Source organism: Ambystoma mexicanum, chromosome 9 (genome assembly GCF_040938575.1).
Source record: "Ambystoma mexicanum isolate Mex_15411 chromosome 9, UKY_AmexF1_1, whole genome shotgun sequence".
NCBI lineage: Eukaryota > Metazoa > Chordata > Amphibia > Caudata > Ambystomatidae > Ambystoma > Ambystoma mexicanum.
In genome coordinates this window covers 171,820,677-171,847,723 of record NC_090931.1, presented here as the reverse complement: position 1 = coordinate 171,847,723, position 27,047 = coordinate 171,820,677, and the positions used below count along the sequence as shown (strand labels likewise).

The window sequence follows — 27,047 nt, the reverse complement described above, 5'->3', positions numbered from 1 at the left end:
GCGCGCTATACATTCTGGTTTGACATTAGAGCAAACATGCTTCATGAAGGAGATGTGGTTTGGTAACATTGGAGACAATAGTTTCTGTTGTCTGGGCTCTATTCCCGACTTTCCCCTTTCCCATGGGGTCACAATTTGGCATGCTGTGCAAACCACTATTGAAGCGTTACAAATTAAATCATAACAATCATTGGTAAAAAAAAATCAAATTTTGGACATTTGTAGAGGCCGACATGCCCCCTGTATCTTTTTTATATATTTTCCATAAACCATCCCAATAAATCTAATCTAATGTTACCACGTGCTTAGAGAGGCTCAGCTTCACCTCACTGATGCCCAAAAAGGCTGAAACACGTGTATGGGGTTGCTGTTGGTACTCTTGTTCAGAGAGGAATTGCCATAGCATTTCGGTGCTGGACTGCCCATGTGGACGGGACAAAGACTGATAAGCAAATGGATATTTCCCATCTGTGAAAGGTACAGTGAGCAAAAAGCAGATGGCTGCGAACTCTCAATGTGGTTAACAACCACTGAACAGGTTATCATGCCTTGTTCTTCTTAGAGAGGGGCGCCTGCTACCTTTGTTGAATAATGTTACCACGTGCCAAAGAAAACGAGCATTGGGAAAGCTAAATGTTTTGTTTTTTGTGTACGTGTGTGATGGGCATTTTCCAGTCATTACTGGAACTCCACTAACTGGACCTTCGATCTCAACTGCTGGCAAAATCGTGTTAATGTATGGTAAATGCCTATACAGTAGCTTAAAACGGGAGTTTAGTGGATGGAACAGATGCCTGGAGGCACAATTGGTTAAGAGAACGTTTTACACCAGGGGCTGTTTTACGCATGCAATTCCCACAGGGTATGCCCTAGATGGCTCGGTGGCAACACACTCGCCTTGAACAGGGTAATGCCATGTAACCCCCCTCCCACCCCTATGCCCCCGTAAGTGGGCCTGAGCCCCCCTCCCACCCCCATGCTCACCGTGAGTGTGCCTGAGCCCCCCTCCAACCCCCGTGCCCACCGTGAGTGGACCTGAGCCCCCCTCCCACCCCCATGCCCCCCATGAGTGGACCTGAGCCCCCTCCCGCCCCCATGCCCCCGTGAGTGGGCCTGAGCCCCCTCCCACCCCCATGCCCCCCGTGAGTGGGCCTGAGCCCCCTCCCACCCCATCCCCTCCTTGAGTGGGCATTGGCACCCTCATGCCCCCATGAGTGTGCCTGAGCCGCCCCCCCCACCCTCATGCCCCTCGTGAGTGCCTGAGATCCCCACACACCCGTACCCCCTGTGAGTGTGCATGAGTCCCCCTCCCACCCCCATGCCCCCTATGAGTGTGCCTGAGCCCCCCCACCCACCCTCTTGCCCCCTGTTGAGGGTGTCTTGGCTCCACTCTTCCCCCTGTGAATATGCACCGACCCATGCCACCCCCCTTGAGTGTCTCTGTTCACCCTCCGACCCCCGCCCCTTGTGATTGTCTTGGTTCCCTTTACTTCCCCTATGACTGACCTTTCCTCCTCCTGTTAATCTGGCAATACCCCAATTGCCGTCAGGCTTAGTAATCGTAGACGCCTGTCTTTCGCAGCCACCTGCCCTCTTTCCCCCTTCCCATTTTTTACCCCCCCCCCCCGCTTTCTCTGTTCACTAGCTCTTACTCCTATCGTTTGTCCCTAGATCTCTGGTCTGTCCCCCACCCCGTCCCTCCTTGTCTCCTCCCACTCCCTTCCTGGACTATTCTATATTGTCGTCTGACCTATTATGATAGTCTCTTGTTTGTTCCTCTCCTCCTACCTTTCTCCTCTCCTCCTTGTTATTCATGCTCTACATCAATTGTCGTCAGGCATAGTAATGTTCCTGCTGGTTTGTCTCACTCCTCCCTCCCCCTTTTCTCCTTGATTGTTCCTTGCACTATCGGAAATGTCGCCAGGCTGATTATGATAGTTATTTTTCACATTCTAATTGTTTCAAGGACTTGTAAGAATGTCATTGTTTTCTCCCATGTTCCCACCCTCCTTGGAGTGCTTTGAATAACATTGTGTATAGGTGCTATACAAATAAACGATGTACTCAATTCAAAGTCAAGAAGTTTATTTCAGGACTGTGTTGGGATGCTGAGGTGTTTAAAAATAGAGGCAAAAGGCACACCTGGTTAAGACTTCTATTACACCATCAGATGTTTAGTTGCGATTAAACCTTTACCTTTCAGTCACCAGTTTTTGCATACAGAAGTGCCTTTTCTAAATCTCTAATGTGGCAATGATATATAAGCGTATTCACGTTACCTATGGATGCGACTTTGCCACATGCCAGAATGCTTGTGTACCAGTTTCCCCCACAAATGCCCAAAAAGTGGCAAGCACTCATATACTTGCTATACCAATTGTTTTATCAGATCCAGGTGCCTACCGCCACCCGAGACCTCTAAAGACTTAAACGTGTTGTCCCATTGAGCGGTGCAATTGGCGAGTGACTATATAACATATTTTTGCTATGTAGCCTTTTGCTGCTTTGTTATTAAAACCCAAGTGACCTATGCAAACACACGTCGCATGTGCCTGTATATTTTATTCTAGATGGTTTTTGTGTTGTCATAGAGTAGACTTGCCACATCATGCCCTCTTCTATTTGAGAGGCAGTTTTCTAGTCCAGTTTTTTTCCTGTTCATTCCTTGACTTATATGCCTAGATTCCTGATAAATCTGGGAACATGATTATATCAAAAGCACCAGACGATCCCTGCCCCCAACCTTACCGAGAGGGTGTGACTTGTTTGGAAATGTACTATGGTCACTAGAGGCCTGCATTTTGTATTTTATATTTGAAATATCTTGAGCAGTGGGGGCGGAACTTTAAATAAATTCACTGTACAAGGTGTAGACACCCCTCAACGCTCGCACCAGAAAAAATACAACCCAATAGGGAAAAATGTCCAGCACACCTCACCTCTTCAAAGGGAAACAAAGTTTTATTTCCCAAAAAATTGAAATGCACCAGCAAAGGTCTCTGCTGCCACGGAACGTTCTGGCAAAATCTGTACAAACACTTTATGAATGCATACAGTATCATCAGTGATGTAAATTACACAATGTGCAGACCAACATAGCTGGTTGGTTGAGACCCTATAAATAAGCTACCTGCCCTATAAGGGACCCCATGGCATTGGTCCCAGTCCCATATGTCCATATTATTCCACATGGGCTTCTCCTTGCGCGTCATCAGGCATAAAGCTGCAACTAATTGGAAATTATGTGAAGAAAAGCAATACTAACTCTATCTCTAACCTGATTTGCACCAGGTACTGCAGACATTGGCTAAGAGGATACTTGAGTCCATTGCTTCTAACAACTACAGCTCAATTCCAGACAAGTTGGCGCGCAACCAGTTTCCCACCTTTGTCTTAGCTGTTTTATTCCTCCCGGCACCTTGAAGCACAAATCATGCCACGTATGGCGAAGGCAAATGATCTCAGTTTTCAGATCTTTTCTGATCGATTGAGTAACCGTTTTATGGTTGGTGGTCTGGGACTGACTGGTATCTTGGAATGCTTGGGGCTTGGGCTTTCCGGTTCTATTACTTAGAGCTGGGACAGGAAGGGCCAGAGGCTCGTTCCCTCCTCGTGGGATCACATTTTACAGTGAGCTCTTAACTCCTCGTGGCCTTGCAGCGCACATTCCTTCTGTGATGTGATATAGGTTGGCAACATAAGACAAAGGGTCTCTGAATCTCTGCTCTGCATCTCTGGCCTTCCTCACCGGTGCCCAAGCTGCAACCTATTCCCACCTGCATCCACTTTATTTCTAAGTGTGTGACTCTGACCTGCGGCCCCGGCGTAAGGGCAAAACTAGGCCTTGATTCCAATGTGGCTGCTACGATCTAAGATGGCATTTAATTACCTGTGTATCCCAGAGCAGAAAATGTACACCACCCTCCCCATACTATGGCCCCTAGCAACAACCCCCGCCCCCTGTAACCTCCCCTAGCCCCTACTGCACATTTCCAGGCCTCTGTTTCATTCAGAAGCGCTGGGGGGCCTGGGACGATTGTCCCTCCTGCCCAACATTAGTAACAGAAGGCAGGGTATTCGCATTTCATGATGCATTGCAATCAAGATATTTACATGTGGAACATAAACCAGGTGAATCGTGACAAAACGGCATAATAAGGGTGCAGAATTTGTACTTATAACTACCCATTGGCTAGTGATAGTTGACTCTTGGCGAGTAAGAAATGGTGTGCTGTGTATATGTATAGAAATTAGGTAGTGACCTTTTACTGCTGGCTAGTAGCTTGCAACTTGATTGTATGCCCCCTGGCCTAGGTTAAAGTACGGTCCACGTTCATGAGCTGTGAGAAAAGAGGTGCTTGCACTGCATGTTTCTGGTGCTCCTTCCCGAGGTAAGCAGTTCCTCTGTGAAATGTTGGAAAACCTGTTCCACGGTTGTGTTCTTGGTTTTTAGAGGCAGGGAATTTATGGTAGGCAGCAAATGGAAAGCAATATCCGGCAGGTAGGGTGACCAAGATTGCGTTAGCTTTCTAGGCATGAAAATTACTATGCCCCTTTGATGCAGGCACATTGCATACCATTTTAGATTAGAGGTATCATCGTGGGAAGGCCAGCTCAATAGACTAACCTAAGAGTTGAAATTGGGGTTTTGTGCAGCAGAGTAGATTTTGCACAGTTTTAACCTGTTGGATGTGGTAGTGGAGACAATGAAAAGTTGAGATTGCTTTTAAAGAATACTCCAATGTTGTGAGCCTTGGTGGATGGGTTGAGGTCTGCAGGGGGGAAGGGAGACCAATGTGTGTAAGAAAAGTGACTGAGGCAGGGAGGAAAATCGCATCATGCAGTGGAATATATTCTGTTGGAAGATGGCATAAAACAGTTGGCGAGGGTATAGTTCTAGGGTGGGGAAAAGCGAACATGATTTGGGTGTCAACTTCATGACATTCTTTTCAGCCTGGCCGCTACTTGATGCGATTCCAAAATGATTAAAGTATTGTGCTCATCTTAAATTATTATTGTTGGCTGCAGTCCGGATTCCTGATTCTGAGACTGATCAGAATCCTTAAAATCCAATGTACAAAAAACCAGATTGGAAATCCAATAGTTTGCGCCACCTTTTTATTTTTTCAAGGTTATTTCAGTTTTTCTGCTTGTAACACGTTCACAAATGGTGTGCCCCTTAACATTTGGGCATTGTTCAGTTTTCTAATAGTAATAACTCCCTCAACACGTGTTTCTCCGTCTATAATTTGGGCGGTTCATCAGGAGGGTTTTTGTCCTTATATTTAAACGTGGTATCCTTAAGGGAAAACTGTTAAGAAAATTAGATTTTTGAACTTTACAGCTTGCTAGTTGCAGAATGCATGATTCTCAGTCGAACTCTGAACAGCAAATAGATGGTTATATCGACACTTACTTTTTATGCAGTAAAGATTTCCCAAACGCAATTGTGCATTACACGTATCTGTTGGTAAATATCCCTGCTTGGTTTGCTCCTTTTCTAACAATATGGCGGGTTTTCTAAAAATAAGTGATCAAAGATTTCAGTGTTGCAAAAGTAGTTTCCCCTGCCCTTGTCCTTGAATTACATTTTCATTAGTGAAAAGGGCTTGTCAGGAGACACTTTCTGTCCGTGCCCCCCATGTGCTTATGTAGCTGTCTTTGCTAGTTGTGGATCCTTTCGGTTACATCTTTGGGAAACATTGCTGCATGATAACTAGTGATGTTTTCCAAGATGGCTGCTCTTTTAAAGCTACGTGGTGACGCGGCTACATATAGCACACAGCTGCGTCAGCGTGTTTTCGCCTTCTTGGATTGGGCTTATTTTGCAATCCGCTCTGATGAATGCACTAGCTCTATTCTGATTTCTGCTTTTATTGGACACTTTTGCCACTGAAGGCGATCTACTTAGTAAGTGTCCAGAGTCAGATGCATTACTGTTAGACATTTTCTTAGTGATATGCGTTTTCAACATTTTAGCAAACATTTCAATATTTTCTTTCAGTGATCTACTTTTTCACCATTTTAGCAGGTAGAGATAGAGGCTGAATTAGACTATAACACATAATCTAAATAGTCTTCTTTCCGAAGGTTATAGTAAATTGGTCATTTCCGCATCGTCATTAAGGGCGCTATGGCATGTGTCAAGTATGCAAATCCAGAATGCCTCGCTGGATTTTAGGATTCTCTATTGCCACCTCTTGGTGGTATGCTTATTTTTCTATAACAAAGAATGTAATATCGTCCTTTGGTACTCCTTGATGTACTTGTTGTTGGTGGTGATATCCAAGTGGAAATCTTATGTCGTCTTTGGTAATTGATCTAAAGTGTTCTAGAATTCTCATCTTTAGAGGTCTTGTTTTACTCCCAACATATATTTCAATGCAGATGCATTGAATACTGTATATTACATTTTTTGTGAGCCATTAGGTAGGCTTATGTCCTTTTTTCCGTTTGTGGAATTTGGGCATATTTTACATTTTCCACATTTGAAATTTCCAATAAGTGGTGTTTTGTTACACATTTGCGAGTTAGCTTGTTTCTTTTTCCTAGTGAAATGTGAATGGCTTGGTACATCCTTTAGGTTTTTATCTTTGCGAAAGGTAAAGTTGACGGTGTCGTCAAGGAATTCTGAAATATCGTTATACAGTTTCAGAATGTGTCAGATCTTTGATAAGGCTTGTCTCGAATCTTTCATATTCGATCTGTATGTAGTTAGGAATCTTATTTGGCTTTGTTCACTTTTGGATGATGGTTTCTGTCTTAGTGAGCAATTCTGTTCTTGTCATTATTAATGTTTTGTTAAAGGTTTTTTGAAGGTGGTAGTGTTTGTAGCCTCTTGCTTAAATGTATTGGTTGATGCTTTGGCATGTTTTAAATATTGGTCCTGTTCCGTGCAGTTCCCTTTGATGCCTAGTAGTTCTTTGTATGGGATGTTATGAATTACATGATCTGGATGATTTCTGTTTGCATGTAAAATCGTAATTTGTGGGTGTCTTTGGTGAATAAGTGGTGGGAAAAGCTGAAGCTGAAGGAGAAGAGTCGTTTTCACCAAGGTGGTGTAGAGTTAATAGGCGGGGGGTGGGGAGTGGGGGGTGGTGGGTGGCGGCGGGGCAGGACAGACCAGGACAGAAATGGTTGGATTTCTAATAATGCTTGTTTTGTTTTTGTCTTTCTTTTACACGTGTGTTTTGTGACGTTTTTTATGTGTAACTAATATTTTAACAAAAAGGGCTAGCCCCGAGGACGGACAAATGGGTTTGAAATGCATTGGCTAAATATGACCTGTGTACTGCTTCCCAAATTAGAAATTATTTTACATAAAATAAAAGCTTGACAACTAATGTGTATGGATTAATAAATGAATATAAGACGGACACTGCAGCTCAGAAGAGCAATATGAGAACATATGGACTCCTAAGGACGATTTGCGGGCAGTTTGTTGTGATTTGTACTCTAGTGCCTAGAGTTTGACCATTGTGTTTTCCAAATGCCAGTATGCAATCCGCCATAACTGGGAATCCTTAGAAACAGTCCAGTTCTGAACGAAAGAACTGAAGTATAATTGAGTGCTACTTTTTGTGCTTCACTGAGGTATACGTTTAGCATCCAACTGTAGATCATGCATGGGCCGAAATTGGAATTCATAGAGCAGAAGCTCGGGAGTTGCTCCCAGGTGCCAGGGGTTTTCCATCGCCAGGAGTTACTCATCGTGACGCAGGAGCCATCTGACTTTCAAATGAGATGCAACTACAACTTTGTCTACAGTATATTTGACCATTCATTTTTACATGTCTTCTAGAAGTTCACTAATGCAACTTGTATGCAAAGTCCCGGACACAGAGGTATATTTGTGTGGCACCAGTTGGCTTGGGGAACCAAACGTAGTTCCTGGTAGCTGTTGTCAAGCTATCCAGCCTCTTTGAGGCCCTATGCAAGAGCTAAATAGCTCCCAGTAATTTCGAACCCTGTCATTTACACAGTGGTTCATTCGTATTTACCAACCTGGTTCTGTACGCTGATTCTATATCACACATGTAAATGGAAACTTGCAGCTTCTCCACAATGATTGATCTTTGGCAAATCACTTTGTCGCCTTGTTCCTCCAGTTTCCTTCCTATTTGGCAAAAGATGGGGGTAAGCAGTGGTCTCATCTCCACCATTTTTTAGTGCTTGACCATGGCAAATTGATTGCCACATGATGATCTATGTATGTATGTATGACGGAGAGGGGGGGGGTATATAAGCGAGATAAGGGGGTGGGCGAAAGATAGTATGGGGGGAACTCATTTAACAAAGATAAAAATACTATTATATGGCATTGGTAAAATTGCATAACCAAGCAGACCACTTTAACAATTGTGGCGCTTAAACCACAACCCACACTTAAATGCAAGCTAAATGCCAGCAGAGTTATTCATGATGTTGACATCTACTTCGTGTGTTCAGTTTTTAATTGGTTACAAAAATAGGTGTTTAATGGCAACATAGGATATCACGTTTGTGGTGTGTTGAGCAAATCTAGTGCAAAAGTACTACAAACACATGTTTAAATCTCCTTTTTAGCATTGTATTTCACTGTTCAATGACTTTTCTTTTGCAAACTATAGCAGTGATTGATTATATTCGTTTTTGGATTTAATTAATGCATTTGTCACAAACAAAACAGTGTCTCATATGAGGTGGCTGTTTTTAGCTCTGCTTCTATCACCACAGCGGCTACATTGAAAAGCTAATATAATGCCATCAAACGCATTAGTATTGTGTTGTGGCAAACGCAAGGCATACATTAGTTTTCAAAAATTGATTAGCAGAGTTTGCTAATTAATATAGTCTTGATTAGCAAACCAACCCAATTTGATTAGCAATGTTGTTGCACATTTATCACTCTTGCGTCCAGTCCCCTTTCCTCCATACTACATGGGCGTCCCACATTAGGGACGGGAGATGGAACCTTTTTCACCCGAAAACAATATATTCTTCCCCTTTCAATTTAGAGGTGTGCAGCCATGGGAGCATGCGCTCCCTTGACTGCCCACCGGCGCCACTCCTCAGTACCCTTCCGTATCGACAGGAACAGGGCGATTTCACCAGCGCTCCTGGGGTTTGAATTTGGCCTTTTTTGTCGTTTATCAGGCAGGTACTTGGTCCTCTGGCACCACGCTCCTCCCCCGCGCATGTCGACTTCAGTGGGCTTCAGCACGTGTCCAGCCTGTGAGGGGCTCTTCCGTACATCAGATCCTCATGCTCCATTGCCAAGAGTCCTGGAGGAGGCCGGGCCCAGTGAGCCAAGCACCATGACTTCGGCACGTGGTATGCAGCTTGACAAGATGGCCGCTCGTCTGATACCGCCCCGAGGAACGGAGCAGGTGGGAGAACCAAATTACAAGGTGGGACTGGTGTCAACCAGGTACGTGGCCTACAGCTTATCCATCAGCAGCGTAGGGCAGGTTTACCCCACAAGCAGCTAGACGGAGTATGCACCGGCCATCGCCTACCACCCCAACGGCCTGCGAGGACCGGTTCTTTGAATAGTTCCTCACACACATGAGATTTTCTCAGATGGGGTCCATCCTTAGGAATGTAATCGGGGACATGCTCCCTCCGCCTGCACCTATAGTCATTCATCCTATGGCTCAAGCGCAGCACACCCTGGTGTAGCCCATGCCGGCTTCTTCGATTCCGACTCCCCTGCCTCCCACAGTTCAGGCAGTTCAGTACCAGCCTCTGGCTCCGGTCTCCACACCTCAGCGCGCTCTGGACCATCAGGACGCCCTGGTGGATACAGACGCGGAAGAAGACCTTGGCACACCATTGTCAGCCAAGGCCTTTCACGAATGACTCGCAGGTCTGGCAGAGTACCTGGGCCTTTCTAAACCCGAAGTTGAACAACCGGAGGTAGGGGTACTTGCTGAGGTCCTCACTCTACACCTTGTGGCTAGAACGGGGAATCCGATGCAGAAGGATGTTGTCGCTTGGCCAAAAATGGGTGGTTCAAACCCCATTCGGCTAGCCTGTCAATCGGCGCCTCCACGCCAAGTATAGGCAAATGGAGGGGGATCCACTCTTGCTGTCGGCCCACCCTCAACCGCATTCTTCAGTGATTGCAGCACAGTCACTCTATTGTAAGCCGCAGTCTTCCTCGGTCACCTCGTCCTCGGCTGCTAGGCAACGAGGAGAGGATCTTGGAGGCATACGGGAAGACACTTTATTCCAACGCCTCGCTGCATCTTCGTCAATCCAACGCGGATGCCATGCTGGCAGCAGTTAACCAGAGGCTTTGGCGAGAAATAGCTGACTTCCTTCCAGAACTTAAAGTGCAGAGCCGGTCACGTTTGAAGGCGGGACAGGCAGAGGCCAAAGTGGTGGCGCAAGACGACATGGAGTCCACCGTGGCCTACATTGACACCTCTGGCCGGTCCATATGCATTGGCATGAACATGAGCAGGACTTCCTGGCTTTGGACTACTAAATTTAACCCAGAGGTCCAGGAACGCATATTGGACCTTCCATTCGAAGGGGGAGACCTTTCACTCCACCACCGATGCGGAGCTAGATAAAAAGGAAAACAGTCTGCGAACTGCAAAGTCTTTATCCTTACGAAGGCCACGCCCAAGGCGTACACCCAGTCACATCAACGCTCCGACAGGGGGCGGACGTTCTGAGTGTTCTGAGTGTTCTGCGGCTTCCAAGAACGGGGGTCCAGGCAGCCTGACCGTTCGCTCAGTCAACACCGGCGCAAACAACAAAAGGGGGGGAGCAAGGGCTTTTTTCAGACCCACTCCTCCGCAACAGCCTCAGAGGGAAAGAAGGCATGACGTGTCCCTTCGGGTCCACGTGTCTCCAGTGGGGAGCAGGCTTGCCATTCACGCATAATATTGGCGTCAGAAGTTCCTGTACCCTTGGATCCGATCTGTAGTATCCACAGAGTACCACCTACCGATCCCTTACTCTCCTCCACCCTCCCCTCCCACAGATTGGGACAGCAACTCTGTTGGCAGAAGTTCGGTCGCTCATCAAGAGCCAGGCTGTGGAAGAAGTCCCAGCCTCCCAGCGAGGAATGGGCTTCTAATCCACGAGTTTTGCCATACAAAAGAACCAGGCTGGCCTGCGAGTTGTGTTGACCTTTCCACCCTCAACCTCTCCCACCCTCTTCAAAAATTCAAGATGGTTATGCCAGCACTGATTGCGGAGCCATTGTGCAGGGGAGATTGGATGTGCTCTCTGTTTCGAAAGGACTCTTATCTACACGTCCCTATTTGGCAGTCTCATCGCTCCGTATTACGATTCAGGATCATCGGCTGCCACTTGTATTCAAGGTCCTAAACTTTGGTCTCCATTCAGCCACCAGGGTATTCAGAATGCTCACGAATGTGGTGGCAGCCCTGCTCAGGGAGCAGGGCCACCACCTTTAGCCATACCTGGACGACTGGCTCGTCGGAGCGAGATCTCCGGAGGTGCTTCCTCACTCTTCCTCCACCCTTATGATCACACTCCACGAGCTGGTGTTTTCGGTCAACCTCAAATCTCAGCTGCAGCCTACGCAGAGCCTGACCTTTCTGGGCCTCATATGGGACACAAGCTCTGAGTTTTCCCTTCGGAGGACAAGGTCACAGCCATAAAGAGGGCCACTACTCTCTTCCTCACCCGAGAAGTGACCTTGGCCTGGTGGTACCAACACTTATTAGGCCTCATGGCAGCAGTCCTACTGGCCGTCCCCTACACAAGACTCAAGATGAGTAGCTTGCAGCTGCACTTCGCAGCCTCATGGAATCAGGAGCTGGGCTCCCAAGCAGAGCTGGTCAGCATTCCGCCATCTCTACGCCCGTACCTCACATGCTGCTCCAGGGACTGCAACCTGCGGACGGACAGGCCCTTCCGGCAGCCGGCTCCGCAGGTTACCATTACTCCAGATTCCTCCCTGACGGGCTGGGGGGGTGGGGGCACTTAGGACAACCACAGTGTCCAGAGTCTGGATTCTGCAGGAGTCTCATATCAACTGGCTGGAGCCGAAAGCCATTTGGCTAGCTCTGAAAGCTTTCCTTCTGCTCATTACGGACAAGGACGTCCTCAACCAGACGGACAACTCCAATAGAATGTACACCAGAATGTACTATGTCAACAAGCGGGGTGGTACCAGGTCCCCTCCACTGTGCACCCTAGCAGGCAGCATGTGGGAATGGGCCCTGGAGAACATCTACCTGAGGGCCATCTACCTTCTGGCGGAGTCAACCTGGAAGCACACAGACGTAGCAGACTGGGAGTGGACAGTTACAAGTGGCAATGGAACGATCAGGTGCTGCTGGAGATCTTCAGCAGATGGGAGCATCCTCAGGTGGATCGCTTTGCCTGCTGGGACAACAAGCGCCAGCAGTTTTCGTCCTGGCAGGGCCCTGCGTCCCTGGCCGATGCCTTTCAGATTCAGTGGAGCGGCATGACTGCTCTACACCCCTTATCCACAGGGTGATCTGCAAGATAAAGGAATTGTCACCTCAGCATCATTCTGATAGCTCCATGGTGGCCCAGGAGACTGTCGTTCTCGGAGCTTCTCAGCCTCTCGGACATGACATGCCTCCCATTCGCCTACCACTGAACCCAGCTCATCTCCTGGCGCAATAGGAGGTGGGGGGCGGGGGGGGCAGGGTCCTCAACCCCACCCCACAGAAGTTGGCCCTCTCAGCCTGGTTCCTGAGCAGGTCACGCTGAAACACCCGAGTCCATAACAAGCTAACCTAGAAATTATTCAGGGCGCTAGGAGCAAGGCTACTGGGAGCCAGTACAAGAGTAAGTGGTCTAGGTTCTGTCACTGGGCCGACTCTAAGGAGATCGACACCCTTACGTGCACATTGGATGACGTACTCTCCTCTGCACACCTTGACCACTCAGGTGTGCAGGTGGATACTTGCCGCACCTATCTGGCAGCCATAGGGTCCTACAGAAATTCGGAGGAGGAAATCTTCACCTCTTCCAACCCGTTTGTCAAGAGACATTTGGTGGGCCTCGCCAGGCTCTTCCATCCGATCAAGAAACCACACCCATGTAGTGTTGGGCGCTTTGGCGTACAAACAATTCGAGCCAATGGTGTCAGCGAACATCAGGCTGGTCACCATTAAAACAGCTCTGTTGGTGGGTCTCCTCTCTGCTCGCAGAGTCGGCGAGATCCAGGCGATGGTGGCTTCAGAGCCTTATACTACTTTTCACAAGGATAAGGTGTTACGGAGAGCACACCCCATGTTCCTACCTAAGGTAGCCTCAGCTTTCCATCTGAAGGAGGAGATAGTCTTACCTATGTTTTTTGCCGACCCTAAGGATGATGATCAGAGGGTCTTGCACTGTCTGGATGTCAGACATGATCTGAAATCCTATCTGGACAGGACTAAGGGCTTCCGCAAGTCGGATGCGCCGTTTGCCACCTTTGGGGTGGGGTCAAGGCCCGGTTATCAGGCATCCAAGTCCTCTATAGCAAGTTGGATGGTTTCGGCCATCAAGGAGTCCTAAGAGGGGTAGAAAAAAACTACTTCCAGCTAATGTGCATGCCCATGCTGTCGGAGCCACGGCCGTCTCATTCCAGCGGCAGGTCATCAGCCGGACGGCCACCCCTTTGGATTTCTGTAAACACTACTGTTTGGACGCCGGCTCTAAATCAGACGCAGCTTTCGGACAGGCGGTTCTAAGGAACTTGTTTGCTTAAGGAGGTCTCCACTCCATGCTGGGGCTATATTCAGTTGTAATCGCCTATGCAGTATGGAGGAAAGGGGTCGGGAATAATTAAGTTACTCACTGCAGTGACTAACCTACTTGGTCCATATTCCCCTTTCCTCCATACGTCCTTCCATCCCCCCTCCCTCAATACTGGTGTCAATAGGCAATGTTAAATATTGTCGACGCGTCAGTAGACTGAGTCAAGGAAGCGCATGCTCCCCGGGCTACACCCCACCTTGCCTCTAAATTTAAAGGGGAATATTCTTTTCTGGTGAAAAAGGTTGTCTTCCATCCCTATCGAGAGATGCACATGCAGTATGGAGGAAAGGGGACTATTGACCAGGCGTACGTTAGTCACTACGGTGAGTAACTATTCATTTTTAAAATGTCACTAGAAGTCCTGTTAATTTTTGAGTGTTTACTCATCAATATGATGAATCTTCTCCAACAAAATGAAATATAGTTGACACTGAGATTTAGATACTCTAACCTAAACTTTACTGTAGAGCATGAAGACAATGCAGTGTTTTACATTAGCAATACTGTAATTATGCATTGGGTAAAAACTTATATTTTAGGAAGAATTGCATGACTGTCTTTTAAAAAAATAAAGTTAACACATAATAATCTTTTCCAGATAGGATATTGTTAGCTTAATACGTGTTATTCCGATTACATCTGGTTTGCAATTATTAGAAAAAGAAAAATCTTGTCTAGGACTCCTACACAGACCTTTGGCAGTCAAGAGTGGAGGAGATGATTGCTTTTGCACTCTTTCCATGCGCCCCTTTGAGTTTCTAGTGAACAAAGACAAAGAAGGTTGAGAGAAGCCCTGGGCGCACGAGAGGAATGCAGGGTGAGCATGCCTTCATTTAACATGGTAACTTGCATAGCTAGCTTTGCTACACAAGTGCCATTAGCAAACCAACAGAATTGCATAGCAAATTGCTATGCAGCACTGTTTATTTTATGCCTTGCAAATGGATAACTGGATCCAAGTGGCATGATTTTTGGCTCTGTGTGGTGACAACTGAAGAATGGCTAAGATAATTTGAGGCATGACTTGTAGTCTTCCTCCTCTTCAGACCCCAAACTGAAGCAAGAGGGGTCTGGTCTGTCCTCTTTCTGCTGGGTTTGGGGGGAGGATTCAGTTCCTTTTGGATGCATGAAGGCAGTAACTTAGCACGCCTAGGGCTTTTGTGTCTCTGACCTCTCAGTTCCTGCTGCCTAGAATTGCTCTAAGCTTTTGAGGGTGCCCAAGAACGAGGTGGGCCTGTGCAACATTCTGGACTTTTTCTTTCAACTTTTTATCTCCCACTAGAGAAGTGCAAGATGATCACTATGGCACAGAAACAGTCTGCCCTTTGTCAGAGGGACTGGCTCTATGTATTGGATCTGAAGGATGCATACCTGTGTGCACCTAACGGGGAGTGTCATCACCACTTCCCCTGCTTTGTGTTGAGCAGCATGCAGTTTCAATAGAGTATTTTTCTTCAACCTGAATGCAGCTCCCATGGTATTGAGAAATATTTCTGCTTTGGTGGCTTACTTCTGGTTGTAGGCGTTTGACATTTGCCCTCATTTGGATGACTCCCAGTTTTCACGCTTCAGCTCGCTATAGCTATTACTGGATGCTCTTTTCCTTCTGGGCCTTTCAATTAGCTCACAGAAATCTTTGACTGTTTCACACAGCTTGACCTTCATTGGTTTTCAATGGGACACGGGAGTCTCAAAGATTCTCCTCACAAGATGAGGGCATGGGTAATAAGCTGTGCACGTTCCTTTTGAGAACAGCCTGGTTGTCCCACAGGCTTGTGGGGCTGATCTTCCGTGTCCACTCTGTCAATCTGCTTTGGAGCTAGTCTTTCTATCCTTAGTCTGTGTTCATCCCAACCCCTGCATCCTTGCGGAAAGACCATGCTTGGTTGAGTGATGGCTCAAATGTCCGGATTGGAGTACTGTTCAAGGTGCTCCCTTTCCCATATGCTGTTATAACTACAGAATCTCCTCCTTTGGGCGGGTGGTGGAGGCACACTCTTCTAGTCTTCAGTTAATTAATCTTTGGGTGCCTCTGGATACCCTGTTCTACATAAATATTCTTCAATTCGCTGAAGTAACTCCTTCCTGTTTTCAGGCGCCATTCGTGCAAGTCTTATTGACAACACCACTGCCATGCTGCAGAAATTGACCACTTCCTACAAGATATATCTTTAGTCTGTTCATCTCCAGGGAGTATTGAATCAGGAGGCTGCCTCCATCAGCAGGTTATAGTCGAACCAGAAGGCTGGTGGTAAAGGATCTATTTCTGAAATGGGTGGGTGGGGGTTCCTTGGTGGGCGCCTTCCTGTCTTTTCAGAATGCCAAGTGCCTGCACTTTGCCTTAATAATAGGCAGGAGCCTAACTTTGCTTGGGTATGGCTTGTCCATTTTTTGGAAAAGGTTCTTACCTTATTATTTTCCTCCCTCCCTTCTTATTCACAGGATAGTTGGAAGTTTATCGCAACGTTTTGTCTAGAGGGTGGGCAGAGGTAAAGAGGAGCCTCCTCTTCCCCATAATCTCTATGCTTGTCAGCCTGCTGCCCGAGCACTTAACCTTGGGTCATTTGGGATTGAATGAGGATAATTTGAAGTGTAAACATGGCGGCATACAACATACAATTCCTCGACCTGTAGTAATGGTCTGTTTTTTTTTTTTTTTTTTTTTTTTTACCACTGTTGACTCAATCAGCAATCTAACGTTGAGCTTGCTAAATCTTGAATAACTGTCTGACAAACTTTACTCATTCTCTTTGACTAATCGTTAGTCACGCTACACTGTGAAGCTCTCTGGTGGTTCTTTATCCTGGTTTGGGCCTTACCATTCCTGTAATCTTAATGGAATATATTTGGCCTGGGCTCAAAAGCCTTTCAAACCAATGGCTTCTGTAAACAGCCTTGATTCATGGAAGGCTGCCTGCCTTGTTGCTGTTGCTTTTGCCAAAATGGTGGGTGAAATAAATACAAGCTTATGCCTCCTGATAACACTTTTCCACAGGCTCCAGGTGGAACTTTGCACTGATCCCTAAGGTAGTGTGACAAATTGCGGAGTTGTCACTTCTCCCCAGGGGGAGCCTTTCCTTGTGAGGCTAAGGTGAGCCTGCTATGCAGCATTCCCCCTAGGGGTGGCAGCAAGAGGGACCTCTCTGCTTCCCCTCCCCAGTCCCCCGACTGGGGGGACAAGGGCTCCTGTTCTGATGAGGAACTTGTTTTTCATCTCACACCGTCCCATCAATCCAGACCAGTTGGCAGAAAACCAGAATCCTCCTACGTCTGCTACTGTGATATAGTTGCAGAAGATGAACACTGGCCAAATACCGAGATGAGTAAAACCCTACTGATGATAAAGAGTAAGTACCTCTAAGGTACTGAGACGAAGAAACTCTGAGGAGGTATGAGTACACCAACACAAAAGAGGGACTAACGTGAGAACCTGGAGAAGCCACAGAGCATCAACATAAATGGGGGGGGGACAACCCAGAGAACCGAGGGAGATTCGATTCAGCTGGACGGGATAAGTTGAAAACCCAGTTGCAAAGCTATGGTTCACACAGATGAATCGCGAGGACGTGCCTGAGTTGCACTGTGTATGCCGCAGATCAGAGGAAGACTGCCTGCAAGCACGGGAACGGTATTAGAAGGGACACTCTGAAGAGGCTCAAGGAAAGCCATGGGTGAGAAGTGCCCATGCTACCTTAAGCAACAGAGAGCCTACCTGTCTGAAGGAGGTCCCAGGAGTGAGTTGCAGCAGAGGCATGGTGGCAGGGAAGGAGACGGTCAAAAGTCCTTCTGATGCTAAAACCATACCGAAAGGAGGACACAAGCATGTCCATTGAGGTGAAGGAGCTAGCACGAGAGCCTCCATGACAAATTACAGAGAACGTATGGAGGCAAATGCTGACCTGGTGGCACAGCCCTGTTGCACCCCAGGTAACGGAGAGCGGGAGACCCGTGGAAGGAGGCACATATGACCCTGCATCTTATTGGTCTCAGAACGAGATGGAAATATAACTATTGGAGATAGCCTACTCGTCCCAGTGAGTGGATGGATAATCAAAGTAAGGAACCTTGTCACTGGGTACATCTACCAGTTCCCAGTGTGAAGCTTAGAGTACAAGAGTGTAAAAAGCTATGAGAGAGCACCACCAGTGTTGGTGCTGGCCACAGAGGAACAGTCAGTAACCCTTTAAAGGAATAGAAGAAACGGAAATACAGGTGCTAATGCACCCAGAGAGGGAGAACTTGAGAAGCGAAGGAGAAAAAAAGAAAGGGATGTGGAAAAGTACCCTAAGAGAACTGAATGAATTGTTGCAAGAAATGGCAACACATTATTTGAAGCTCTGATATTAAATTTAAATTGTTGAAGGGCAATCCTAGGAGATGGAAGTCATTCTCCTGGTTTTTAGTTGGTGTAAGTGGTAAGTACAGAGTAGTTTAGCTTGGACGGAGGACAGACTTTTCCTTTGGACTTGAGCAGACAAGCGCCCTAATTTAGTTTTGTTAGGTAGGGGAACCCCTTTGAGTAGGGAAAGTTACACATTTTTCATAAAATTTGTAATAAATATCTTTTGAAATGGTACATCCTGGTCTGTCTCCTCATTGTGACCTACCACAGTAGTCGAAGACTTACACTTTCGTATCGGGGGAGGGAGGTGTCTTTAACCTCCTTTTTTCACAACCATTCTTGACTGTCTGAGGCGCTCCAGGGTTCAAAATTGAGATTTGTTGAGCAGTTGCTAAAGCCAGCTCCTGGGTGTCTGGCATCCTGTAGGCAGGAGCTACCACAGGGGAACCAGGATCTACTAGAGATGCTCCTTTTAACTTTTTACATTTTATATGAACCTTTGTGTAGATGTGTTCTCATTCTTTAGTAACACAAATGCACTCAAAGGTAATGTGACATTTACATGGTTGGAAGGCACCAGTTGCCCTAGGAGCCAAAAGTAGCTTCTGGCAGCTGTTGGTTTCAAGCTAGTCAGGCTCTAGTATGCTAGAAGCAGGAACTAAATGGCTCCCAGCTCCCCTCAATTTCGAACCCTGCGCTCTAGGTTTTTCCTGGCCTGGACTCGAACAATAGTGTTTTTCTCTATGCAGGGAGGGTCTTCTTGTGGGCTGATGCCATCAGACTATTATACTGAGGTTGGGGGGTCTTTTCTTGCACCAGAACTAATTCTATCCCACCAAAGGCTTTCACGTACATGCAGTGAACCCTAAAGTGGTCTATAAAATGTACTGTCTGAACACCAGTCTTTGGCCAAACACTACTATAGAACCTCCCTGGGTAGATCAGCATAGGTCGGTCTTCCTTTGAGGCTTACATATTAGTCTCCCAAGCTTGGAGGAAGAGAGGATGGGACATGGGTTAGGTACTCACTGCATTGACTACTATGCCCCTTGTCCATAATCACCCTCCACACTCTGCTTCCTCCATATGCCTGTCGATCTTTCCTGCTAAAACGAGTCATCTGTCTGGTATGGCCTAGGCAGTTGGAAATGGTCTGGCGACGGGCGGGGGTGGGTGGCACCTGAAGATACCTGCCAGTATGCACTTGGGGCTACACGATCTAATCATTTTGAGGGAGCGTTGTTTTTGACAGAAGGTGACTTTGCTCCGTTCTTTACTTTGCTGAGTCAGTAGCACCCTACACATTCCTTTATTTGGTCAGATTGTGGCTATATCCTGTGGCCAGTGCATTGTGCTTATTAACAAGGCTGTATCATTGAATTTCGGCCCATCATTACCGTAGGTTACCTTTCTGAAGGAAGGGTTATAATGATTCAGTTGATCTTGCATGTGGGAACTACTTAACTTCGTTGGAGGATGGTCTTCGAGATATAACCGTAGTTGGAGGTAGTTTGACGTTGTACCAGGAAATTGGGCCTGGCTGAGGCACTAAGGAAATCTTTGGCCTGTATATATGTACGAAGCATGTCTACCCCCTGTAGAGAGGTTCCCTACAAACTAGCAGCTTGTTTTTGCAATTCAGGGTAAGTTGATTAAAGTTGGACACAGTTAACTACCTGCAAGTGGACTGAGAAGGTGCAAAGTGAACCCTTTATGTAACTGCGACTGGATTTTTCATGGTCTATGGCGCAAGTGCCTGAAACTTCTTCCTTCAGGCCTCGTTTGGCTCAGTATAGGCTTCCTTAAATTTGATTTTACTTGGCAATTGTCACATACTGATTATCAACTTGTGGAAAGCGCGAGGATTGTTCCTTTACATTCTAACGTGTAATGTTATTTGTATTGTAGTACGTAATTTCTTTTTTCTTGACCCTCTCCACCACTTCATCTATCTTATTATGTATGTTATTGTATTTTTAGTGTGTGCACATGATGTTATTAATATTGAGGATTTTTGTTGGTGAGTGTTATTCTTTTCTTGAATCCAGGGTTGGTATCAATCAATTGTGATATTCATTTGGTTAAAGTCGCAAGTTTCTTGATTGGCCTCATCAGGACATGGCAGATTTATTTTTAGGGAGTTGGGTATTGCAGTTTTTCTTTGGAATAAGCCAAACTGTAGTGCAGTGACTTTGGGAGCAGGGTTTCTTATATTGGTGGGGTGTAATTGACCAGTGACGTCCTACTATTCTGTGGCATTTTTAGTGTTTTTTGTGCATTTATACATGCCTCTCCTAGAGTTGCATGCTTACTTGTTCATGCCGTCTGCCTGATGATCCCAAAAAACCCTTTAAGAATTGTTACTTTTTAGTCCGTCTGTCATTCTTGGGTTTACCTAGAAAAGGCCCTGATGACTTGACACCAACAGTGGAACGTCGATTGCATATCAGCCAATAGGCATCTTTGGAATGTGGGCAATAATTGGCATTGGGAAGTAACTGTCAGGGAGCCTCATCCCAATCTGAAAGCCTGGAATGCAGGTCTTACCTCCTGGTACTGGCCCGCCCTTCTTGAGTGCAATGAGCAAGAGCAACTGCCATCTTGCCTCCCAGGCTTTGGCACAGGCTGCAAATCACCCCACCACATTCACCCTCACTCCCGCCACATTCCCAGGCACTGCTTCCCCCACTGCTTCAACCACACCCCTGTCCACTTAATCTCCTTCAGAGGCCCCCTCCACTCCTCTGCAGTCGCTGGTTGGCTCGCTGACCCACCTGTCATTCTGCAATGGCTGCTATGGAAAATGAGAAGGGACAGAGTTTCCCCCTTTCTTTATCATGGGGGAAATGTTTTTGTATATTTTTATATTTGAAACTGTTGCAGTGCCATGTCATATCTTAAAATAATGCTAATGTCCCCCGGTCAACATGGTGTGATACTAATAAGTATTAACCACTTCGGTGGGATGTATTATCGACAGGTAATGGTTCAGGACTTCACTCAGCCCTATACCTTGGCCTACGGCCGTTGCTAGGCGATAATGCCCCCCTCCTTCGAGGTTATTGCTTGAGTATGTGTGAATATGATGGCTCTCATTCAACAATCACCAATTCTGGGTGTCTGGTTGTAACCGTCCCAAGCCTATTTCTTGACCGCAGGTGGGGTAGCGCTGAGTGATATTAGTTTCTCCATCTGTAACCTGCTACTTTCTCTGGCGCTCATTTCTTTGTCTTCATTTTCTTTGACCCCGCACCATTCTTTTCACTTTCTCAAGAATAGTCGGTGAAAAGGGACTTCAGGCTGCTCCTTTGTGTCTATTGTTTTCGACGCACAACTTTTTATAGACGACTTCTTTGTGTGTGAAAAGGTTTTGACTTTTAGCCAGTACTGTTTATTTGCCCTTTAGCCTCATAACATTCGTAGCTTTGCAGCGGGCAGTTAGCTTTCATTGAATTAAGAACCAGAATGAACCACAACTGTGAGCAATGAGGCTTAATTGGGGAAACTCTTAATCTTTATCTGAGAATGTAAAATTTTGAATTTAAGATTTCCATACATATTTCAATTCTAACGGGTTGGGTTTTTTTTCTGTTCGGCGCAGGTGGTACGTCTCTGCCAGAACCCAAAGCTTGCCTTGAAAAATAGCCCACCCTACATCTTGGACCTCCTGCCTGACACCTACCAGCACCTTCGGACGATACTATCTCGATATGAGGGGAAAATGGAGACGCTGGGTGAGAATGAATACTTTCGGGTCTTCATGGAGAACCTGATGAAAAAAACTAAGCAAACCATCAGCCTCTTCAAGGATGGCAAGGAGCGAATGTACGAGGAGAACTCTCAGCCAAGGTAAGGGAGGGCCAGTGCTGTTAAGTCGCCAGATTCCAATGGTGGCATTTTCTGTGCGGCTTTGATAACTTTAAATTTCTGGGCAGCCCAGGAAACCATATTATAAGCTCCCTGAATTTAATTGGCTCACTCTTTGGACTTTGTTCAAATGGCATTTGTGTCAAAAAGATGCAGACCAAGGCCAGTGGTGCTTGGAAGGTGCCTGGCAGCCTCTTGCTCTGCGTCTACCTAAATCGGGTGTCCCATCTCTACCTGAAATTTATATCTGAATACAGCGAGAGACCAATGGCGGCTCATGGTTGCAAGTAGCCTGATTTTGAGGCTCCACCGTGAGGCAATTCCCCCTTATCGGGTCTTCACAATCCTAACCAAGGGTCCTGCAAGTGTGGGAGAAGGGGGGTATGGCATGACTGCTAGTTATTTGGTTTGCAGCTCTCATTTATGTTTTAATCTCAAATGATGGGAAGTTCGGAAAAATGTAATTGTGAATTTTAATTTTGTATCAGTTACACTTGAGCACGGTAGGGATAATAAAAAGGCACACAATAGAAGTGGTGCAGGTAGCATGGGACGTTTTAAGTGGTGAGAAGAAATAACATCGGATTCCAAGCGTTTTCCCCTCGAGCATTGGCCATTGCTGGTGTCGTTTTGTACTTGTTTAGTCCTCGTGCACCCCTGTACGTTTTGCTGTAACAGTTAACTTCTAGTAGAACTCTAAAGCCTGGTCCCGCCCAATACCAAAGCAATAACCTGTCTTTCTCTAGAAGCATTGCCTTGGAGATGAGCTTCCCTTTAAAATCTGTTATGGCCTTTCCTTAGCATTGTTTGAAAATCTGAGGACGAGGATTAGATCATCCAAAAAAAGACCTGCATGAGTATTTCCCTTCCCTAGCTCTTGCAAAAACTTCTCCAGGTTACCAGGCCTTGGTACTAGTCCAACATATACCCCAGGAACACTTGGTCTTTCGGTATTCTGAGTGAGTGTGGTTGTGTTCTTTGACTCCAGATCCCCTGGATGATTGTGGACACACGGCACAAAGCACTGCTAGCTCATTAATTGCTGTATGTGCTCAAGAGCATAGAGCAAGATTTAGTTCAGGGTTCTGATCCCTCACTATTGACTTTGCATGCTGTGGTGGGTGTTATAGTTCGAAAACATGCGCAGACCCGAAAGTGGGATAACCCGGATTTAGGCATTTAAGGAATTTAGTAAGAACTGAAATTCTTCATATTCCTGGCCCCTTGTGACCAGTCTAGGCCATTCAAGCATGGATGATATACTGTTGCTCACCTAGTGATGTGTAATTTATGCTTTGCATGGGCAATGCTCCAAGGAAAGTGTATTGTACAGAGTGGTTTGGGAGAGCGCTTTGGGGCCATGCTAATTTCAAGGCCTCCAGTGGCACTGCTAGCGGGAGTTTAATGCGAGTATGGACGCACATTTCCTTTCCACATAGAAGAGGAAATGAAAATAAATTACCTTGTTTTTTGTCTATTATCTAGTAGTCAAACCCGAGTTTGGAAGGTTCAGACTTGAACAAAGGTGGATGGCCTTAGATCAGACCTCAAATGTGCACACACCACTGGCAATTGGCAAGAGATAATGGACTCTTGACTAGTGAGAAAGTGTGTGCATGTGGAGAATGGAAGTAGAGCGTGACACTTCATGCCTGGCAAGTAGCTTACATCTTGACATCTTAACCCCAGTCTACAGCCTTGTCAAGAACCCCACCCAACACTGCATGAGATGCAGCAGTTAAAGGTTCCATGCACTGCATCCTCGTCACCATCTTCTAGTGTAGATAAAATGGAAACCGTAAGCACTTTTTGTGAAATGTTCCTAAATTGCCTCATCTCAAACCCCTTGCTTTAATCACATTTTACATAATGCTTCATGTCGAATTCCGCTCCCTTTTAAGCACTGCAGTGATCTGTTATTGCCCAATTGAAAAGTACTCTATTCACTGACCTCGGAAAGGTTGAAGGGCTGAGTCAGCTCAGTGCCAGAATGTAACCTTGAAAAGTGCCACCTGGCCCCATGTCTGAGGTTAGAGCATAGCTTGCCCAGATATCCACCGGACTTTGTGCTTCCCAGCACCCCTTTTCTATCTTTTGGGGAATAGCAAAGAGTTACCTGCAGGTCGCCAGCAAATACCATGGTATCCTTTGCTGCGGTCTCCAGGCATGTAAAAGAGGGGGGGGGGGGCACACACAGGGTTATCCTTGACGCTGCTTCTTACTTCACTCACTTGTAGCAGTGTTTGCTTAATTGGCTTTGGTGCATATCCTGTGCTACAACACTGGGGGAACTACGGTTGTAGTAACTGTTTGTTGACCACTTGACGGGTAATGCTGGTTTTTTTGCAGATTGTGAAGTGAGTGAGTGACTTTGTAGAGTGATTGTGTGAAAGAGGAAGTTGTGTGTGGGGGGGGGGTTTATTAAAATGAAGGTGCTCACTATGTTGGGGTCATTCCTTTGTGCCATTTCCAAGTAGTGGCACCCCTTAAAATCTGTGATGCTTAGTTCTCTGTGCATCGAGGCTGTCAGCTCATGCTGGTCCGCGTTCACCCAATAGGAATGGCTCCTCGTAGCAAATATGCCTCTGGGCTTTCTAGGAACAGTGGGTGATGGCTCTCCTACATTATATCAAGCCATCTAGTAGAAGAGGTATTGGTGCTGGTTTATCTTGTACTGTTTGTTCAACCTCCGCGCACAGGAAGTGGTATCTTTCTATTTCGCCGCCAGAGTCCTATCTTTCGTGTGGACGCTTTTCTGTTATTTTATAAAACTTTGTTGGTTAGAACATTGTTGTTGATTCACTGCTTTTGGGTGCTTTCTGTAAAGCTAAGTGCTGAGAACTGTAACATACAGCTGGTCATTATTTAGAAACCATTTGGAGTAAAGGGCTAAAGATGATCTAGAGAAAAACTGATACTTGCAAAAGTGCACAAAATGCACTCTTCACTAGCCATTGGTGCGTGATAATTTATTCTTGGCATGTCAGAAATGGTGTGCTTTGTGTATGTTTTATAATTGAGGTAGCGAGTTACTTTTTTTCTGGCTAGTTACTTACCCCTGTCTGAAATAGTCATCCAGGTGTGATGGTGCAGTATGGACTAGTTTTGTTCACCAGCTTGGGCTGTGGCATGGATTCACATGCTCATGAATATTCCCCGTCGTCAGGCTGTGAATACTAGGTAAAAAAGAAAACATGTTTCACTCCTCTCTAACCTTATCACAGTCTGCTACAAAGCCGCCTTCGTGGCACTCCAGTTAATCTGTACCAAAGTCATCGACCGCAACTACTTCGTCGACGAAGCCGGCGATGGTGGCTAAGACCGTGGAGTTGCCGTCATCGTCGGTGACAAAACAATCTACTTCATTGTCTACAGTGCCGTCGACACAGGACTGTCATAGACCACAACGACAGGACCGTGGACCTCAGCGGCTAAAACCACGAACGTGTCGACCATGAGTGCTTCGTCAACCATACCGTCGTCGGCGAGTCAAAAATCCTGCCAGACTATTGTCGTCTCCACAGCTGTTGGCCCTGATCACCCGACCGGCACCCCCCCCACCAACACAGCAGCAGCATGGCCAGATTGTCCACAAACTGTTTCCAAACCTGGGGGTGGTTCTATTACCAGGTGGCCTTGTGGTTCAAGAACGATGTCTTTAAGAGGAGGAAGCTGTTGTGTCAAAGCAGTCATCTCCCCCCAGGACACTGCCACCGAGGAGTCCACCACGGGGTGAGGCAAGCCTCATTAGTCCACCTTTGAACCCCATGCCGTCCCCATGCCTGTCCAGCATCCACTGTTCCCCCAAATGAATCTATTGTCAACACTGACAACATTGGTGGCGACCTTGCATGCACTCCCCTTAAGAACACTGGTTGCCGAACCCTGCTGGCGGATGCCGGCTGAGGCCCCAGGACCCTCCAGAGAGTGGCAACAAGATTACTCGCCTCCCAGGCCACAAAGGCAGCAGTCAGCAGCGCAGTCACTGATGAGGGAGCGGACACAGCCCGAGGAAGGCACGTCTCCCACTCATTTTGCTGAAACAGATGAGTTTGATGATTTCATCACTGCAGATGGTGAGCCAGATGAGGTTCCTCTAAAGCATGGGTGCACAACATACGGCCCGCGGGCCAGTTGCGGTCCACCATGCTCTTTTGTCCGGCCCGCGAGGCACAAAGACTTTCCTAATGGAGGGCGGCCCGCGGCTGCCCTCCATTAGGAAAGTCTTTGTTGTCTTCCGGGCCGGACAAAACACTGGCCCTCATTGGCTCAGAACACACACGCACCACGTTGCTCCTACGAGCCACGTAATGCGTGTGTGCTGCACCAATGGAGGGCCAGCACTACGGCTGGCGTGGTCCATAAGGCTTGATGCCGGAAGGCATTTCAGCCTTGGACCACGCCAGCCGTAGTACGATTCCAGCTTACCTGCCGCTTACCTGCCTGCCTTCCAACACGTCTCTGGTAAGTGGTCTGTTTGTGTTTGTGTGTCGGGTCTGTTTTGCTTTGTGTGTGTATGTTGCGGGGGGGGGGGTCGGATGTGTGTCGGATGTTTGGATTTGAATGTATTTGTGTGTATGTTGGGGTGGGGGGGTGTTGGATGTGTGTCGGGTGTTTGGATTTGAATGTATTTTGTGTGTATGTTAGATGTGGGGGGTGTAGGATGTGTGTCGGGTGTTTGGATTTGAATGTATTTTGTGTGTTTGTTGAGATGCGGGGTGGGGGGGTGTTGGATGTGTGTCGGGTGTCGGGTGTTTGGATTTGAATGTATTTTGTGTGTATGTTGGGGTGGGGGGGTGTTGGATGTGTGTCGGGTGTTTGGATTTTAATGTTTTTTGTGTGTATGTTGAGATGCGGGGGTGGGGGAGTTGTCGGATGTGTATGAATGTTTTGATTTGAATGATTTTTGTGTGCTGAGTTGGGGGGTGGGGGGTTCGGGTCTGTATGGGTGCATGTTTGTGTGTCTGCTGAGTTGGGGGTGGGGGGTTCGGGTCTGTGTGTGCTGATTTGGGGTGGGGGGGCGGGTCTGTATGGGTGCATGTTTGTGTGTGTGCTGAGTTGGGGGGTGGGGGTTCGGGTCTGGTTGGGTGCTTGTGTG

The 27,047-nt window shown here is 46.8% G+C and overlaps 1 protein-coding gene across 1 annotated transcript in view; it reads left to right on the top strand.

Annotated features, from left to right (window-relative positions):
- The window catches only part of CBL (Cbl proto-oncogene), a 964,911-nt gene that overhangs the window by 109,796 nt on the left and 828,068 nt on the right, over positions 1-27,047 (top strand). Inside the window, exon 2 of the mRNA XM_069614372.1 lies at positions 21,684-21,931. Within this exon, the coding sequence (XP_069470473.1) occupies positions 21,684-21,931 (248 nt within the window). The remainder of the gene's footprint in view (positions 1-21,683; positions 21,932-27,047) is intronic.